Below are 17,884 nucleotides of genomic sequence, written 5' to 3' on the forward strand. Positions count from 1 at the left end.
CTGCCCATATGACCTGGGTAAGAAGTGTCAGGTATGTGTGGTGACCCCATATACACATTATATAAGGAATAATTATGTTGTTTCACAGCATTAGTTTATCAGTTCTTGGTGATTTTTTGGTATGTTTTTACTCAAACTTTCTTTTGTATTGTGCTGCAATTAATCCTGTCTTGTGTGCTTGAATGATTCTTGGAATATCTGACTTCCTCTGACTAACAATTGATGCAATATCTCTAATAGTCATTGAAGTTTGCTTTTTGAGAGCTACTTTTGTGCATTTCCCTAGAATGACAACAATTCTTTAAAAGCCATAAAATTAAAAAACAACAAAAGTACAATGAAAAATTTGTATATGGCAGGAAACCCAATGTTCATGTATCAGAGAACTAAATAAAGGGATACCAACTCAATGTCATTTTCCTTCTGATTCAATATCAATAGAAACATACACAGAGTATCATTACTGCCATAAATGAAACCATTGTGTGGCAGGAGAATTTCTGGCTCAGTCTTTCTTGTGCCCCTGGAATAAAAGAAAGACTATGATGGAAAAGAAATCCTGACTCAGATTTCTTGCTGTCACTATGATAAAAAGAGGACTCTGCCTCAAACACACCAATTGCATACCGTGTTTCCCCGATAATAAGACACTGTCTTATTATTTTTTTTGGAAAGAAAAACACCAGAGGGCTTATTTTCAGGGGAGGGCTTATGTTGTCCTGCCTCAGCTCTCCTCCGCCGCACTGCTCTCAATGGCGTCAGCAAGCAAATCACTGGGGAAGAACAGGATGACGCGCTCACTGCTGTAGCTCTGATTGGATGCAGCTCGGAGCGCAGTGTGCGTTTCACCCAGGGGGGCGCGGTGCATACGGAGGGTACCATAATGTAGCGTGTAGCACAGGGGATCACCTTCACTACAGTAGCAATCTCAATAGGGCTTATTTTCGGGGGAGGGCTTATTTTAGAGGAATCTTACACAGTAAGGGAGGGCTTATTTTCGGGATAGGTCTTATTATCGGGGAAACACGGTATGTAAGTTTGGGAAACAAACTATAGCTCCTGTACTGGCCAGCTGGCAAGGGTGCTTTTCCTTTCTGAAATGTTTACTCTTATCATTCCCTCTTGGTTTCTGTAAAATTCCATTTTTTCTATGCTACTTATAAAGATGTAGTCTATATAAAGGTTAATGAAGCTGACACTCTGAACTCTCTGACTTTTTTTTAATACAGATGAGCCTGTGCTCTAAGCATAATAAAAATCTGCAGATATTGTCTCTGTTTTGAGTCAGTGATTGACATCAGTAACTAATCAATGAACCCTCAGATAATTTTGACACTATCTAAATCATTACATGTCCAAAGTAATTTTTATACCACTGTAGGTCACCAAAAATGAATAGAACTAAAAACTTAAGGAAATTTTTTTCAAATGCTTTATTAACTTCTGATTTACATCATTCATTTCTGCCAGATTTTTATTACAAATTTTTTTCCCCATTTTTCCCCTACCCACCACCCCAAAATAGCGGTCCCACAGAATATCTCCTCCTCCAATCTGCTCTCTCCCATATCTTCTCCTATACCCCCTTCAACTTTTCCAGTAGGGCATGGTGGATCTCTATGCCCCAATGCCTGTATATCTTATTTCCCAATTACATGTAAAATAGATTTATTGTATTTATATATTATTAAACATTTGATTTTAAAACTTTGAATTCCAGATTCATTCCCTTCCTCCCTTGTCACCCACTTACTGGGAAGATAAGCAGTTCAGTATAGGTTGTACATGTATAGCTATGCAAAACATTACCATAGTAGATATATTGTAAAAGACTGACTATATTTCCCTCCCTCCTATCCCACCTCCCACTTGTTCTATTCTCTACTTTTATCCTGTCCCTTTTCAAAAGTGGGTGCTTCTAATTTCCCACCCCCCCAGCCTGCCCTCCCTTCCATCATCCCCCCTCTCATCTCCTTCCCCCCTACTCTCTTGTAGGGTGAGATACTCTATTTAGTGTGTTATATCATTCCCTCCCTGGGCCAAATTCAATGAGAATAAGGTTTTGTCTTTTTGCCTTCCTGTTCTTCCCCTCCATTGTAACCATTTTCCCTTGCCTCTTCTATATGAGATAGTTTACCCCATTCTGTCTCTTCCCATCTCCTCTTGTTATATTCCTCTCTCACCTCTTAATTTCACCTTTCAAGTATCATCCCTTGCAATTAAATTGGTCCTGTGCTCTCTATCTGTATATACCTGTAAACATATATATACACATTCACATATGTATTCATATGCCCATATACCCTCCTATGTAGACATATATATGTGTGTATATATATATATATATATATATTCCCTTCAACTATTTTCATAGTGAGAAAAGTTCCATCAGTTACAATTATGGTTTTTCCATGTAGGAATGTAAATGGTTCAACTTTGATAATTTCCTTATTTCTTTTCCCTGTTTATCTTCTCAAGCTTCTCTTGCTTCTTGTATCTGAATGTCAAATTTTCTATTCAACTCTGGTTTTTTCATCAAGAATGCTTGAAAGTCCTCTGTTCCACGGAATGACCATATTTTCCCCTGAAACATAATACTCAGTTTTGCTGGATAGGCAATTCTTGGTCTTAATCCCAGCTCCTTTGCCCTCTGGAATATCATATTCCAAGCCCTTTGATCCCTCAGTGTAGTAGCTGCCAGATCCTGTGTGATCCAAAGTAATTTTTATGCCACTGTAGGTCACCAAAAATGAATAGAACTAAAAACTTAAGGAAATATTAAAAAGGCAAGAGAAGGGAAGAAAAAGTAGCTAAACTGACATTCCATTGATTAAATTCCACACTTCCCTACAAGTAACCAATTTTGTGGGAAGCATAACAGCAAAAAGTCACTCAAGTGGGGAGAGGGGAGATAAAAGAAGCACTGTAACTATTTTGCTGTTGTTCAGTCTTGTCTGATTCCGCATGACTCCATTTTGCAGTTTTCTTGACAAAGATATGGAGTGGTTTGACATTTCCTTCTCCGGCTCATTTTACAGATGAGAAACTGAGGCAAATAGGGTTAAGTGACCTGCCCAGGGTTTTACAGCCAATAAGTGTCTGAGATCATATCTGAACACAGCCCCTTTTGACTCCAAGGCCAGCACTCTAGCCATTGTACCACCTAGCTGCCCCACTGCTATCAGGTTACTAAGATCATTACCTGGAGAACTGAAAGAGGTTGGAAATGGGGAGATACAGAGGACTCATCTAGAATAGTGATGGTACATAGCCAATTGGTTTTTCCTATCTGGTGGTTTTATTGGTCAATTCCATCCCAACGAGCAGCCAATAGACTATGGGAAATAACTGAGTTATATACCCTTGGGCCTGGAAGCCCAATAGCTAAAATATCCCTTCGATCTTTTGACCTCCTCCTCAAATTTGAGCTCTGACTTGCAGGTGCCTTAGGTTAAGACCTTAGGAGCCTAGAAGTCCTCTGGAAACGTTATAAATAAGTAGGAACAAATCTCCTTATTACAGCAAGAAGTATCAGTAGTGATAGAGACCAGAATTTCATTCTTTTGATGGGCAGTTATTCAGGGTCTGCAGGAAATAAATCCAAACTATAACATGTTCAAGTGTGGGAATATTGTAAGTTCCTTACCCAATATAAAAGTTGGCCCGCACTATTTCATTCCACCCTTTTTCAAGTGGATAATTAGACATAATCTGGAAAATGCAAAGAGTTTAGAGATAATTACCTTTTCTCCTGCTGTTAGAACTGGCAATCACAGGGTCTGCTTCCACCAGTTATCACTCCCATTCAGAGGTATGTTGATCTTTTCTTCTGGTATCAGCAGTTCTGAGATATCTCTGGCAAGGTGGAAGTGCAAATTTACCCCAATTCTACTAGCTATCTATATTTACAGACAGCGTGTGCAGATGACTTCTTGCACTGAATGGAATAGGGCTTATGCACCTTTCCTAGATGTACTGATTGGGAAAGGGTCACAGACCCCTAGACTCCAACTGCAAAAGAGGTGAGGTTAGCTGAGAAAGAGGAGTTGCTAGCCCTTAGCACAGTGTTTGCCACATAGTAGGCCATTAACAAATGTTTGTTAATTTGATAATGATTTCCAGGGGGTGGCAGCAATGAGAAATGAAAGCCAACAGCATTTGAGCTAGGAAATAGGAGTTTCTCAGTCAGCTGCAGGGCAAGAAGCGCATTGTTCTAGTAGTGCTACTGAGATTTTTGGTTTTTTTTAAGGAGCAGCAGGTCAGACCCAAGAACACAAGAAGGAGCTGACTCAGTAGAGAAGAAGGCAACAGAAACACTCAAATCCAAAACCCTACTTATGCTTGTAAGACTTCACCTGTCAGGACTGTGAATTTTTTGCGAGCCACTAATTGCGAGGGAGGAAGAAAATGGTCCTCACTTGCAGATGGCATACAATTACTGCTATGCTAAGGCGCTAGCCTACTTATCCCTTCTTTATTATTTACATGCATTTTTTGCCTTGTCACCCCAATGCTCTTTAAAAAGTAGCTTTCAACAATGACAGCATCTCTAGACACCAGCGCCTCCTCAATCCCATGGTTCTCCTCTCTAATACACAATACAGCCAAACAGCCGCCACTTCGAACGACCCCCTCGCCCTTTGCCGCCCCGCCCATCATCGCGGGAGAGAGCACTCTCGGGATAGACCTGTAAGAAATGAGCCCTTGCAAGAGCACTACGGCTTAGAGCCGGCTCTAGGAGTTGTAAAGCCAAGACTTGTCAACGCGCATGCGCAACTGCGCGCGCAGTTCCTCCGCCATCATGGAAAGGGATTGTCGGCTTCGAGACACGTTTTTTGTGTGAGGCCAGTGTGGACACAGGGCCCAAAGCCCAGGTATTCAGGGACCTTGGCGTTTTGCCTTTAAGTCTCTGTGGCTGGAGCAGCCGGAGTCGGGGCGGAGGTGGTGGGGAATGGAGAAGTGATTGGCAGTAGCGCGGGGCGGGCGCAGGTTGGGGATGGGGGGGCGTTGCCTTTTGCGCATGTACAGAACCCTGACCTTCGGCTTGGGGTTGTCCCCGGGCTTCTGTTCTCTCTCTCTCCAAACGGAGTGTCTGGACCCCACTCTCTGATCCTCCAAAGGCCGCTGGGGCTATCTGCTCGCCAAGCCCACGGGGTGGTGGGCGAGGGGGCAAGTCATTTGAACCTCCATACTGAGGAGGGAAAGAACTTGAATCGGTCCTCTCCCGACCGAAGACATTGTCTTTTTCTCCATATATTTAGTAGGAAGGACTAGTGTGGATCTGCCCTAAACATGCAGCTGACCCATTTGCCTCATTGCAATTGCTCGCTTTTAAGGGAGAAATGCTCATAAGAACTAATGGTTCTCTCCGTTGATCGAATAAAACCTCAACCCGCCCCCCATAACCCCGGTTTCCGGTAAAATATACAATTAAAAAATTACTAATTTGGGGAAGTAATTTTTTTAAGTTTCAGTTCATCAAATACATGCGTTTAATTCCACTTTTGTACCCCCAAGGGGTTCTCTTCCTGTGGATCTGTGTTTCTCAGAAAAGAAGCCGAATTTGTGGAATTGTCCAAGATGCTCAATGAATGAAATGTATCTTAACGCCATTTGTACATGCAGGACCACTTGCCATCTCTGCAGGACTCTGGAATTAGACTGGAATTGAAACTGCTGGGAAATCAGGACTCAACCTGAGGTACCAAAGGGAGGGTTGTCTGCTGGGGAGACAGAGACCGGAGTATCAGAATGCCAGTCTGGACTAGAGTGACCTTTCCCCAGGGCCCTTAGCTCCATATGAAGATGGAGGAAGAATCCATCCTAGGAGGAGATCTCTGAACTTTGGGCTGAGTCTAGAGACTGAGTGGAAGGTCCTACCTCTGTTGAACAATTTCTAAGTATGCTGCCTGGGAAGATCGGAAGTTGGCACAACTAAATGTGAATGTTACAGCATTCAGAAAATATTTGGGAGGGGGTAACTGAAAAATCTGACTCAAATTCTTAAGGAAAGAAATTAAAATTAGAAAGGAGGAAGGAAGGCTGGGAACTTTTGGTCTTAGGGCTGAGAGGTGAGTTATCTTCTTACTGTAGGAAAGAGGAAAAGGGATACCTAAGGTAAGTTGTATGGAAAATTGGCCTGGTGATTAGATAATCTAGACTATTTACTTTCTTTCACCAACTAATGTGCTTTACTCTCTAGAAACACACTATCATTTCCTAATTAATTTCCCTGTCTCCTTTCATTCACATTTGTAATTTAATTTGCTTCCTGATGAGAGACCCTTGGGCAAACATTATCTTTCACATCTTAAAGGGGTGAAAAATAGACTCAGAGAGGTAAATTGCTAAAATAATCTTCATTGTAGCAAAACCAGGGTTAGAATCTAGGAATATCAAATCAAGTTATCTTTCCATTGCACTAGGCCGTACTGATGATCTGATATAAACAGTTTTATTCTTTATAAAGTTGTTTTCTCCAAAGAACTAAGTAATCTGCATGTGAATTTTGTGAGTAAGCTTTGGGGAATTGGAATATTACTGTTTAAAGAACCAAGATGCAAAAAATAAATACTTCAGACCTTACAATAAAATGAGGACAGACAGGAAGATATAAGAAGTATTACATACAAAGGACATTGTGTGCTTGACATAGAAAAAATGAAACATAGTCTAGGCATTAGGCAAATCTAAAGTCAGATGACCGATTTAAATCTCAACTTTGTCACTTATTATCACCTTGATAATAAAAACTGCTTAGCCTTGCTGAGCTTTTTCCTCATCTTGAAAATGACAGAGTTTGACTAATAACCTAAAATAGATGGTCCTAAAGAGGGATATGACATGCTCAAATAATTGCAATACGAGGTAGTATATATATAATGAGGGTAAATTAGGGATCAATGGGAAATGGTCCTGTGACCAAAAATGTTAGGAGAGGTTAATAGGAATAAATGTAAAATAATATACAATAAAAACATCACAGGTAGCTTTAAAGATATTGGACATGTGGGTAGCTAGATGTTTACATGTTTCCTGAGAAAAAAAGACCTGGATGTTTTACTAAATAGGGAGTAGCAGATGAGTCTACAGTACAGTATGGCAACCTAAAAACCCACTTCAGTACTGGACTCTATTGAGAAGTATAATGTCTAGAATTTGAGCGATTATGATAGTACTGCTATTCTCTAGCCTAGTCTGATCACATCTGGATTGTTGTGCTTAGTTCTGAACACTACATTTTATGAAGGGCATTAAAAATCTGAAGATTTCCTAGAGGTGATCAAGATGAAGTGCTGACTAGAGAGCATGCCATACGAAGACTGATTGATAGTTGTTGGTGATGTTATAGAAATGAATCTGGGTCAGAGATTTAAGATTCTGTCCCACTCTACATTCATTTCTGTGTGGGGTTTAGACAAAGTGACCCGGGACATTTTGAGAAAGGAGAGTATTCTCAGGAACACTGGATAAAGCTTCACAGAGAATCAGTCAGCAAGCTTCTATTAAATGTCTGCTATTTGCCAGGTACTGTAAAGAGTAACACATGAGCTGGACCTTGAAGGGGAAGAAAACAGTCTTTCAGTAGATGAGGGAGATGCATGGTGAATGACCTCTTCCAGGGAAGAGCTAGACATCTAATTTGGTTGGAATTTAGAATAAATGAAGGAGAATAAAATGAAATAAGGCTGGGAAGGTAAGTTGAAGCCATCGTGATAATCACATTTCTCTAGAACTATATAGCTTACAGATCATTTCCCCAAGAATCCTGTCAGGTTGTTATTATTGTAAGCATTTTCTAGAAATAGTTGGGGCTCAGAGAAAGATTACTTGCCAGAAACAATAAAGTCTGCCAGGACTAGTATTTGAACCCAAGTCTCTTCTAACAAAATGTATACCACTTTTCCATTTCTCTATATGTTTCTTGATGTAGATGCCAGACAAAAGAGTTTCTATTTTATCCTTATCCTGATAATGGAGCCTCTGAAAATTTTGGAGCAGGGTAGCAGATTAGTTCTCTTCATTAGGTTTCTTTATCAGCTTTGTAAAGAATGGGTAGGAGAGGGGAGGTGCTAGAGTCAGGAAGACCAGTTCAGAGTCTTTTATAGTAGTCTAGGCAAGAGGTAGTGTGAATCTTTAAAAAAAAAATTGCATTATGAACAGAAAGACAGGACAAATTTGAGAGAAATCTTGGCAACAGGTTGGTGAAAGGAGAGTCAAGGATGACTCCAAAATTTGGACCTTGGTTAACCAAGAGGATGATGGTGCTGTTAACAGAAATTAGAAATGTTAAAGGCAAAGACATTTTTTATGAGACTTCTGTCATCTGTGTAGCCATAATAATTGAACTGATAGGGGTGAATATCAGATCACCAGAGGAGAGAGGATATTAGAGAGGATTGAGGCCAGTACAGAATCTTGGGTGAAAAACGGATGGTGATCCAGAAAAGGAGAATAAGAAGGAGCAATCAGACAGGAAAAACAAAATGAGAGAGCAATGACAAGTTACGAAAGTTAAGAGAATCTTAGATGAGGTGGTTGATATGTCAAGTAGATTGAGAAAAGCACTCTAGTAACCTTGGAGAGAGCAGTTTCAGGAGAGTAGGTTGGTTCTAGATCTTGCTTTGACTTCCTTGTTAGTGCAAAGCATTAAAGTCGCCCCCCCAACTAGAATGTGAAAGTTTCTAGACTGGTGAATCTAGGTGGTATAAGTCAGTATGGTCTCCCATATGTTCCTTTCTTGTCTCCAATTCTCTTTTCAGGATTCTCTCTGTCCTAAAAGGGGAGCGTTAAAGAGGAAGGAATGTCCTCTGTGTTCCTGACACCTAGTCCCCAGGTGAGTTAGAATTTCATTTCTCTTTTTAAAATGCCACTTCAGGTCTCAGGGAGTGAAAAATTTCCTTCTTTTGTACTTGATTTTTTTTTTTAAAACAAAGACCATAGCAAGTGTTTTCTGAAAGTAGTGACAATTGACTATGTTGAATAAGACCAGATTTTTAAGAGCCTTGAATAGCAGCTAGTTTAGAATTCATCCAGCAAAAAATTTAAAAGCCATTTGGTGTTTTTGAGAAGGAAGGCAGTCAAGTGATGTGATTAAATTGTATTTAAGGAAGAAACTGCTTGGGAAGAAGAGACAAAAGAGACTGAAGAACCAAGAATGACTTGAAGGTTTCCAAATGGAATAATAGCAATTTTAGTGGCAAACATTGATGTGACTGTGTAGAATGAGTCCCAAACTATATAAAAGTGATAAAAACCACAGCAGGAAAAAATCTAGCCCTTTAAAGTTTACAGTTTTTTTCCCTACAACAACCTGATGAGGCATTGATTGTATTAGCATTTGTAGATAAGAGTTTAATAAGTGAGTTAGCCAGGTGTTAAAGCTGGGACTCCAGCCCATATTTTCCAATCCTAAGACCAGTGTTGCTTTCACCATACCATACTGTCTCTAAATAATACCTTGTCCACTGTAAAAGGTTTTCATACGAATGTTAAATGTCTGTTTTTGGCATGCCATGGGGTGACTATGATTCCTGTCAGAGTGATGTGTCCCATTGTCCATGATTATGACATGGTCTTACAAAAATTGTCCTGGAAGCCTGAGGTGAGAATTTATGCTGTTTTTCTGGAAACTGGGTATTTATATATCCCTGACTAGAAAACCAGATTCTCGGGTTTTTCCTCCCAATAATAATTAAATGTATAGTTTAATTTACAGTCTTACATAGTAAAACAGACATGATGGTACTTAGTTTATCATTTGACTTTCAAACTGAAGTGTCACTGCTTAAAAGGACCCAAGTTTTCAAGGCTTTGATATAAAACAGGATTCACATTTGATTACATTTTCTCACATTTGGAAGGAGGGCCATCTTCCAACCAATGATCATAAAACCTCTGCTGGAAGAACTTTGAAGGTGAACCCAATAGCTCCTGATATACAATCTAATCCACTTCTGGACAGTTTCAAATCCAGAGCTCCCTCTCATTTTTCCTAGTTCTGTCTTTTGTAGCACCCAAAACAAATCTAATATTTGTACCATATGGCAGTCATTCAGATATTTGAAAACAACTATAATATTCTTTTCTCCATTTAAGGAGTCTCTTTTCTAGTGTAAACTAATTCCTGGTTTCTTCAACTGACCTCTCATGACATCATGTTGAAGAAAAAATATTACAAGTGCTATCCTCTACATTTAGGCACCAGTCTTCCATAAACAGTTTGGTATAAGTTTATTCTATATCTGAGCCATTTCTGGCTTGGAGACTGAGATGTCTAAAGTGACATAAGTCCTTCATTCCCTCTAATGAGAGCAGTGACTGCTCTGAGATTTTGGGTAACATAAGAATCTTGAACAAGAAAAGATATCTTGAAATACAGTGTGGGATAATATTCCAGAACCGAATACCTTTTCCAGTACTGGCTGCACGTTCTCTCATTCCTCTTGGCTCACTGATCAAGGCAGGGGAGTCAGAATATTCTTTGCTCCTCATTGCCACTTCCAGGTTTTTCCCCTACCTTCATCATTCAGTAACTTGTCTTTCTTTGTGGGTCATATCTACCACCTGATCAAAATCCTGGTAGCATTTGTCTGCAGACCTCCAGGTCACTTTCCACTTTCCTCAGTGAGTTCTATACCTAACAATTTTTCTTCTTCTGCAACTCCTGCCTTCATCCTTATCAACTTCAGCATATATAGACTTTCCTTTAAACACACTAAACACTCTGTTCCTCTACTTACTCATGTACTTTCACCTTCTGTACCCCATCTCAGCCACACACAAGGATGGTCATACCCTTGATCATGCTATCACAAATACACTACGTCCATGTTTAAGAATTCTGAAATCCCATATTGGACCAGAATCTATTTTCTTTCCACTTTTCCTTCTTCCTTCTCTCATTAACCAAAACCTGTTTTTCATCCAAACTATGTCCTTCAGTCCCTTGACCCCTTTGTTCTCTCCCAGGCCATTGCCCCTGCACTAGCCATTTTCTTCTTTTCCCCATCTTGACCCCTAAGTGAACCAGTTTAACTCTACAGTGTCCTCCTTTTTTGAATCCATAACCTTAAATCACCAACATCTAGGAAATATGTAGCTAATAACAGAATGTTATACTGTATATACCAGTTCACTGTATTGTCTCTTTTTTTGGATGATTCTTTATACCTAACCAATTAAATTTACCCAAACCAAAACCCAAATAGTTATAAGTACATAATTTAAAATCTTAATCATATTTATTTTAACTTGGTTTATTTCACTGGCATTAGGATATCCAAATGTTGTATTCTTTTTGTTAAGTGTTTTCAGTATATTTTCATTTTCATAGATTTCCTCCACAATGAACTTTGTGATAACTCTCTTTAGTCATATACCAGAGGACGCTGTTGCTAAAATTTTGGTTAAAAACATTGTAAGCCTGCTTATTAAATGTCACATTATACAGTGAGAATAGAGCAGATAGCATTAGATTATAGGTTTTAGAACTGGAACGGGATCTTGGAGATTATCTAGACCAGTCTTTTCATTTTAAACATAAGCAAACTGAAGCCCAGAGAGATGAAGTGAGTTAATAGTAAATAGAACAGGAATTCAAACTTAAGTCTTCTCAAAGTCATTGTACTTTCTGCTATACCATGGAATCAAGATTCACAAAATTTGACAGACTAGAATGATAGACAAATTAAATGGGAACAAATGTACAATTCTGCATAGAGGTTCAAAAAATTAGCCATCCAGGTAACATCACAAGAGAGTAGGCATGACAGCAGACTCATTTGTCTAAAATTCTACATGACTAAACACAATATATATGTATCAAAAAACTAAAGCATGCTTAGTTTACGTTAGTGAAAGAGGTGATAGTTCTACTTTACTCTGCCCTGATCACGCCATATCTCAAATAAGATGTTGAGTTTTTTGTGCATATTTTAAGAAGGATATTGACAAAAGTAAATGACAGATTAGTTATTCTGTGGTCACCAAAGGATAGAATTTGGATGAATAGGTATGTTATATGGATGCACAATTCAGATCAATGAAAGAAATTTTTTTTTTAATCGTAACTTAATCATTGGAATGGGCTGCCTTCTATAGTGAATTATCCCTTCATCAAGAGAGTTTAAACACAGGCTAGACAACTAGCTATCAATTACAGAGAGGTACTTTGTACATTGGGTGGGAGTTAGGAATTAGGACCTTAACCTAATTTAGAACCTAAGGATATAGAATTGTTCTGTGAATTTTTATGCTACATCAATCAACCTCAGTCTCTTTTCTGAACTCTTATGCACTTATTTAGAATTTTTAAGCACTTACCTATAGTCTTTGAAATTATACCATGTTTCTAAATTTTCTATTTTTTTAAGACTGCCCCTAAAGGGCAGGAGTTCCATATTTTTCTTTTGAGGGGGTGGGGCAGGGAGGGTTGCTACAGTCTTGTACAGTATTGTACACACAATAATAATAAATACCTGATTTGGGAGATTCAGAATTCTAAACATAATCAGAACTATTTCCTATTAATCTTATCTACATCCTGTGATGCTTCCAACTTTGCCCAGTATTTAGGAGTAGGAGTGGAAAGGCTGAACAACTGTATTTCGCTATTTCAGGAATCAGTGACATTCAAGGATGTGGCTGTGGACTTCACCTGGGAGGAATGGGAGGAACTAGATGTTGCTCAGAGAGACCTCTACAGGGATGTGATGTTGGAAAACTATAGGAATATAATTTCACTAGGTAAGGAAAGGACCACATTTTTATGTGACTTGTAATATATTTTTCTCAGTTTTTAAAAAGTAATGGGAGCTTATGAAATGTTTCAGTTGAACCTGAATCTTAGAGATCTGAAATTCCCTAACACCTTGTAGTCCCCAAAACAGGTAATTCTGACTCTATTCCCATGTGAAAAATGCTGTATGTTACAGTTAAAATGGGAAGCTTTGTTGGTTCCATGATGCCACAGTTTTTTTCATCCTTCAGAAGTCCTGAAGACTAATGAGTGGGATTTCATCATGTGATAGTTCTATGTCCTATGACAAAATATCCAAGTTCTCTGTGTTTTCCCTGTGAGTAGGGACTCAAGTTTCTAAACCAGAGGTGATCTTCTTGTTGGAACAAGGAAAAGAGCCCTGGATGGTGAAGAGAGAAATCCCAACAGTCATCTGTCCAGGTAAGTAAGTGAGAATCAGGTAGGAAAGGAATCACTCACCATAATGAGGGGATAGTATCTTAAGAGTAAGTGTTAGTTAGGTAACTCTCAGAGCTCTCCAGTTCTATTAAAGTTCTAAGCCATTTGATATGTGCTATCATATACTTTAATTGTATAATCTCTTAAAATTGGAAGGGATCTCAGATTTTATCTATTTCAATTTGCCATACATGTAGGAATTCCTTCTCCAAATACTTAATAGTTATTCAATCATTACTTGAATATTGAACTTAATTCATTTGTGAAGTACCATATCCTCATTTTTGGACAACTTTGTTAGATAGTTTTTTTTCTTATATTGAACTGATCCTAATTTTCCCCTTTGGAATAAAGCAGAATGAAACTAAATCCCCCTTCCATAAAACTGCCTGTCATATATTTGAAGACCACTATCATGTTCCTCTTAAATGTTTTTTTCCTTTGTCTTTTAGTACATCTTTCCAGTTTCAGAGGTGTCCCTTCCTTCTAAATCTGACTTCTTTCCTATATTCTGGGTTTTTATCCTTTACTGTTTTCCCAAGGTCCTTGATCTTTTGATTATTTCCTCTACTCTTCAGTTTCTCCTTATTCATTCATTAGTTCCTGCCATTTTCTTGTATTCCTTTTGCTGCCAAATTCCTCTCCCAAAAGGCTACATGAATTACCTTATTTCATATTCATATAATCTTTACAATCTGGGTTTGCAATTCAGCCTCTTCTATTCCTATATCATGGTCAATTCACTTTAACCTATTTGAACTTTACTTTCCTCATCTGTAAAACAATAATAATAATAATAATATGACAAAGAATAATTTCACTATCTCACTTAACATTTATTAAGTACCTACTATGTACCAGACACTGTGCTAAGTGCTAGGGATACAAATTTTAAAAAAGAAAGATAGCTTCTGCCCTCAAGGAACTTACAATCTAATGGGGGAAGGCAGCACACAGAAGGAAGCTGAAAGCAAGGAGGGCATGGGTGGGAAAGGTGTCTAATATGAGGGCTTGGTGGAAGAGTCAGAGAAGTTTTAAAGTAATATAGCCAGGTGAGAATTGAGGAAATGTTTTAAGCTGAACTGCCTCCTTAAATAGAGGTTTTGGAGTTCTTTATTCCACCCTCCAATCTGTCTCACAGCATTTAAGGAAAATACTTTAGGGTATTATATATATTTGTTTTGCTGTAAATAAAATCATGGACTTTTAAGAGTTGGGTGATACCTCAGTGGCCCTCTTGCCCAGCCCCTTTCTGAAGCATATGTTTTATTTATAACATTCCCAACAAATGCTCATTTGACATCTTGAGACCTCCAGTGGGAGGTAACTTGGTGGTCCATTCTATTTTTGGACAGCTCTATTTTTATCAGTTATTAACTTGGTTGAGCATACATGTAATCACCAAGGTGGGTTTCTGGTATTCTGAATTAGGAGAAACTTGAAAATTTGATGACCAGGTAAGAAGTAAGTAAAGAATATAAGAGAGAAATTTGAGGCCAATGGCACATCAACACACAAGAAAATATGCGGTGGGAAAATATAATTAGAATTTGAAGATGCTTTAATCTGAATTCATTCCTTATTCTTACAGGAGAGAGATATCATAAATGTGATACATGTGAGAAGAATTTCAAACATATTTCACGTCTAGTGAAACATCAGAGAATTTGTACAGAGAAGAAATACTCTGACCTTAATGACTGTGAAAAATCATTTTTGCAGCAGACCCACCATGCTCAAAATCAGAACATTTGTACTGGAGAGAAACCTCATAAATGTAATGAATGTGGGAAAGCCTTTAATAGAACTGCACACCTTAAGTTACATCAGAGAATTCATACTGGAGAGAAACCCTATCAGTGTAATGAATGTGGGAAGACCTTCAACCAGAATGCACACCTTACCCAACATCGGAAAGTTCATATTAGAGGTGATCCTTATACATGTACTGAGTGTAAGAAAACTTTCCGTCACCCTTCATCCCTTGTTCAACATCAGAGAATTCATACTGGAGAGAGACCTTATAAGTGTTATGAATGTGGACTAACTTTCAGGCTATACGTATATCTTACTCTACACCAGAGAATCCATACTGGAGAAAAACCCTATAAATGTAATGAATGTGGGAGAACATTCAGATTGAGGTCAATCCTCAATCAGCATCAGAAAATTCATACTGGAGAAAAACCCCATAAATGTAATGAATGTGGAAAAGCCTTCAGTCGAATTTCATTCCTCACTGGACATCAGAGAATACATACTGGAGAGAATCCATATGTCTGTAAAGAATGTGGAAAAGCCTTTAAACAGAGATCATCCCTTAACCAACATCGGAGAATTCATACTGGAGAGAGACCCTATAAATGTAATGTCTGTGGAAGAGCCTTCACTGGCCGGACACAATTTAAGCAGCATTACAGAAGGCATACTGGAGAGAGACCCTATAAGTGTAATGAATGTGGGAAAGCCTTCAGTGGGACACCATTCCTCAAAAGACATCAGAAACTTCATACTGGAGAGAGACCTTATAAATGTGATAAATGTGAAAAGACTTATAGGCTGGAAGAAAATCTTGTGCAACATCAGAGAATCCATTCTAAAGTGAAACCTTACAAATGTATTGAGTGTGGGAAAGCTTTTGCCTATAGAACATGTCTTACTCGACATGAAAGAATACATAATAGAGAGAAATCCTATGAATCTGGGAAAACTTCCAATCAAATTTCATACCTTACCCAACATCAAAGAAGTACTAGAAAGAAATCCTATGAATGTGCTAATTGTGGGAAAGCTTTCAGTTACAGTGCAGCCTACGTTAGACATCAGAAACTTCACAGTGGAGAATAGCCATGTGAACAGAGGGAAAATTGCTTTTAGTTCCTTGTGATTTCTTCTGGAATTGAAAGATGAAAGTCCCTTTGGCTATTTCGTTTCTCTCTACCTTATGCATTTTGACTACTACATAGAAGCTGCCAAGTTGAGTACATCTGATTGGGAAGTGTGTTGTTCTACAGAGGAAAGTGGTCAAGGTTTACTTGAGGCATTATAAGGAAAACTTTATTAAAACAATTAAACCTCATTCCTTGAAGGAAACTTAATAGGAGCTTTTTGGAACAATGGAAATGAACAAATAAAATTGTCACACTTAAGTCATGTTAATTGAAAAATTGTGATATAAACAAAAATATAAGCTAAATTTTTCACATGTCCATAATTATAATTGGAAGCTACATTCCTGACAGAACTGATGCTGAACTTTTCATAGAAGTAACAGATTTTATTTAACTAATTATATGTGGTAGATCTTTACAAACCCAAGTTAAACTGTATATAAATCATGATAAAACTCACTAACAAATTGTAAAGAAAATTATTAATTTCGGGAGTGAATTGAATATTGGATCAAATTATCCCTCTTGAGGTGAAAGGAAAGCCTTGAATTTTATGTGATAATTCTTTTAGAGTCTCTTTTGTTTGAGGTAGGGACAATATATATTTTTAAAATAGAAGTTATTACATAAGAGCTGAGTGGATCGCTAAAGTCTACAAGCAGTTAGAAGGCATGCTTTGTTAGCTGAGAATGAACTGCAAATTGTAAGCCACTGAATGAAACTTGAGTTGCTTTGTTCATATTAGTGAAACTCTAACTGGTAGCTTTCTTGAATGATACACTTCATTCTTTTCTATAAACAATGAATGAAATCGCTTCTTAGGGAAGAAATATCCAGGCCTAAAGAAATCATGGGCTAAGCTAGGCATAGGAACCTTTATTTAAAGTTTAGGTAATATCTAGTACCTAGTTAGTCTAGTATGACGAAGTAGTTGTCTTTCATAAATAACATTAATCTTCCATATTCTTTCCAAACGTGTCTCAGCAAACATGAAACACTGAAAAGATGGTGGTGTGAAAGGGCTGAGATACATGCCATCTTTTCAATATACTCAGGAATTTAGCTTGGTAAATTTTAGTAGTGGAAATAGATATTGCAGAATAAGATAGATCTCATTCCCTTTGGATGGTATAAACAGAAAAAAAATTTAATGGCGAGATAAATTGAAGTTTTAACAAGAAGCAGTTACAGCAGCAGTGCTTTCTAAAGGCTAGCCCAGCTAAACATGCATCAGTCACCACTAATAGAGAGGCTTCTTGGTGGTGCATTATCTGGCCATGGCAACCCATGAAACAGAAATGTAAAATGGCTTCTAGTCCTCTGACATTCTTGCATTTCTGTAGTGATGGTGGAAGAGTGTGGAGTGGGGGAAAGAAGGTACTAAAAATCACAAATTTTAAACTCGGTAAAATTTAACTTGGCCATTGGCGTTCCAAACGTGAGGTACTTCTGTAATGACTGAGTGGACATACTACATAAAGAACTGAATTCTATTGTTGACATTCTCAATATAAAGTTTCAGTTAAATAAAAAGATGATTTTCAAGTTTTTCTTGAGACAAAGAAATTGATGTACAGTTGGTTTTACTGTGTTCCCAAAGGCAACAAGATGTTTCCTGGACTATTTAGTTGTTTCATATAGTAGTGTTCTTGGTAAGTGCCAGAGACCATCATTATACACCAACATCTATCGCAGAGGATAAAGAGGTAGAGATGATGATAGGTGTGTGTGTGTGTATATATATATACACATATATATATATGTATATATATGTATTTATATAGATTATATATAT

The 17,884-nt window shown here is 38.0% G+C and overlaps 1 protein-coding gene across 10 annotated transcripts; it reads left to right on the forward strand.

The window, feature by feature from the left end:
* Window positions 1–4,766: 4,766 nt before the first annotated feature.
* On the forward strand, window positions 4,767–17,655 carry LOC138157163 (zinc finger protein 135-like). Of its 10 annotated transcripts, none has more exons than XM_069082673.1 (7): window positions 4,767–4,874; window positions 5,626–6,117; window positions 7,528–7,696; window positions 8,763–8,836; window positions 12,621–12,747; window positions 13,085–13,180; window positions 14,790–17,655. In XM_069082673.1, exons 4-7 carry the CDS (start codon window positions 8,804–8,806, stop codon window positions 16,043–16,045), a joined length of 1,512 nt encoding a protein of 503 aa, XP_068938774.1. In that variant the 5' UTR covers window positions 4,767–4,874; window positions 5,626–6,117; window positions 7,528–7,696; window positions 8,763–8,803; the 3' UTR covers window positions 16,046–17,655. The 10 variants fall into 10 exon arrangements, with proteins under 10 accessions (XP_068938774.1, XP_068938773.1, XP_068938777.1 ...); XM_069082672.1 differs by having other exon boundaries at window positions 5,626–6,071; XM_069082676.1 differs by having other exon boundaries at window positions 5,626–5,900.
* The last annotated feature ends 229 nt before the right edge of the window (window positions 17,656–17,884 follow it).

The sequence above is a fragment of the Petaurus breviceps genome, unplaced genomic scaffold, assembly GCF_028583685.1.
Source record: "Petaurus breviceps papuanus isolate PSGF00001 unplaced genomic scaffold, PetGlider_PUasm1.0 171, whole genome shotgun sequence".
NCBI lineage: Eukaryota > Metazoa > Chordata > Mammalia > Diprotodontia > Petauridae > Petaurus > Petaurus breviceps.

What these genes read in the sequence shown, in the direction of transcription:
- LOC138157163 (XM_069082673.1), top strand. Translation starts at nt 8,804, where the DNA reads ATGTCCTCTGTGTTCCTGACACCTAGTCCCCAG. An exon ending in TAGGAATATAATTTCACTAG is followed by an intron (nt 12,748 to 13,084) that starts GTAAGGAAAGGA and finishes CCCTGTGAGTAG; the next exon opens with GGACTCAAGTTTCTAAACCA. An exon ending in CCCAACAGTCATCTGTCCAG is followed by an intron (nt 13,181 to 14,789) that starts GTAAGTAAGTGA and finishes TTATTCTTACAG; the next exon opens with GAGAGAGATATCATAAATGT.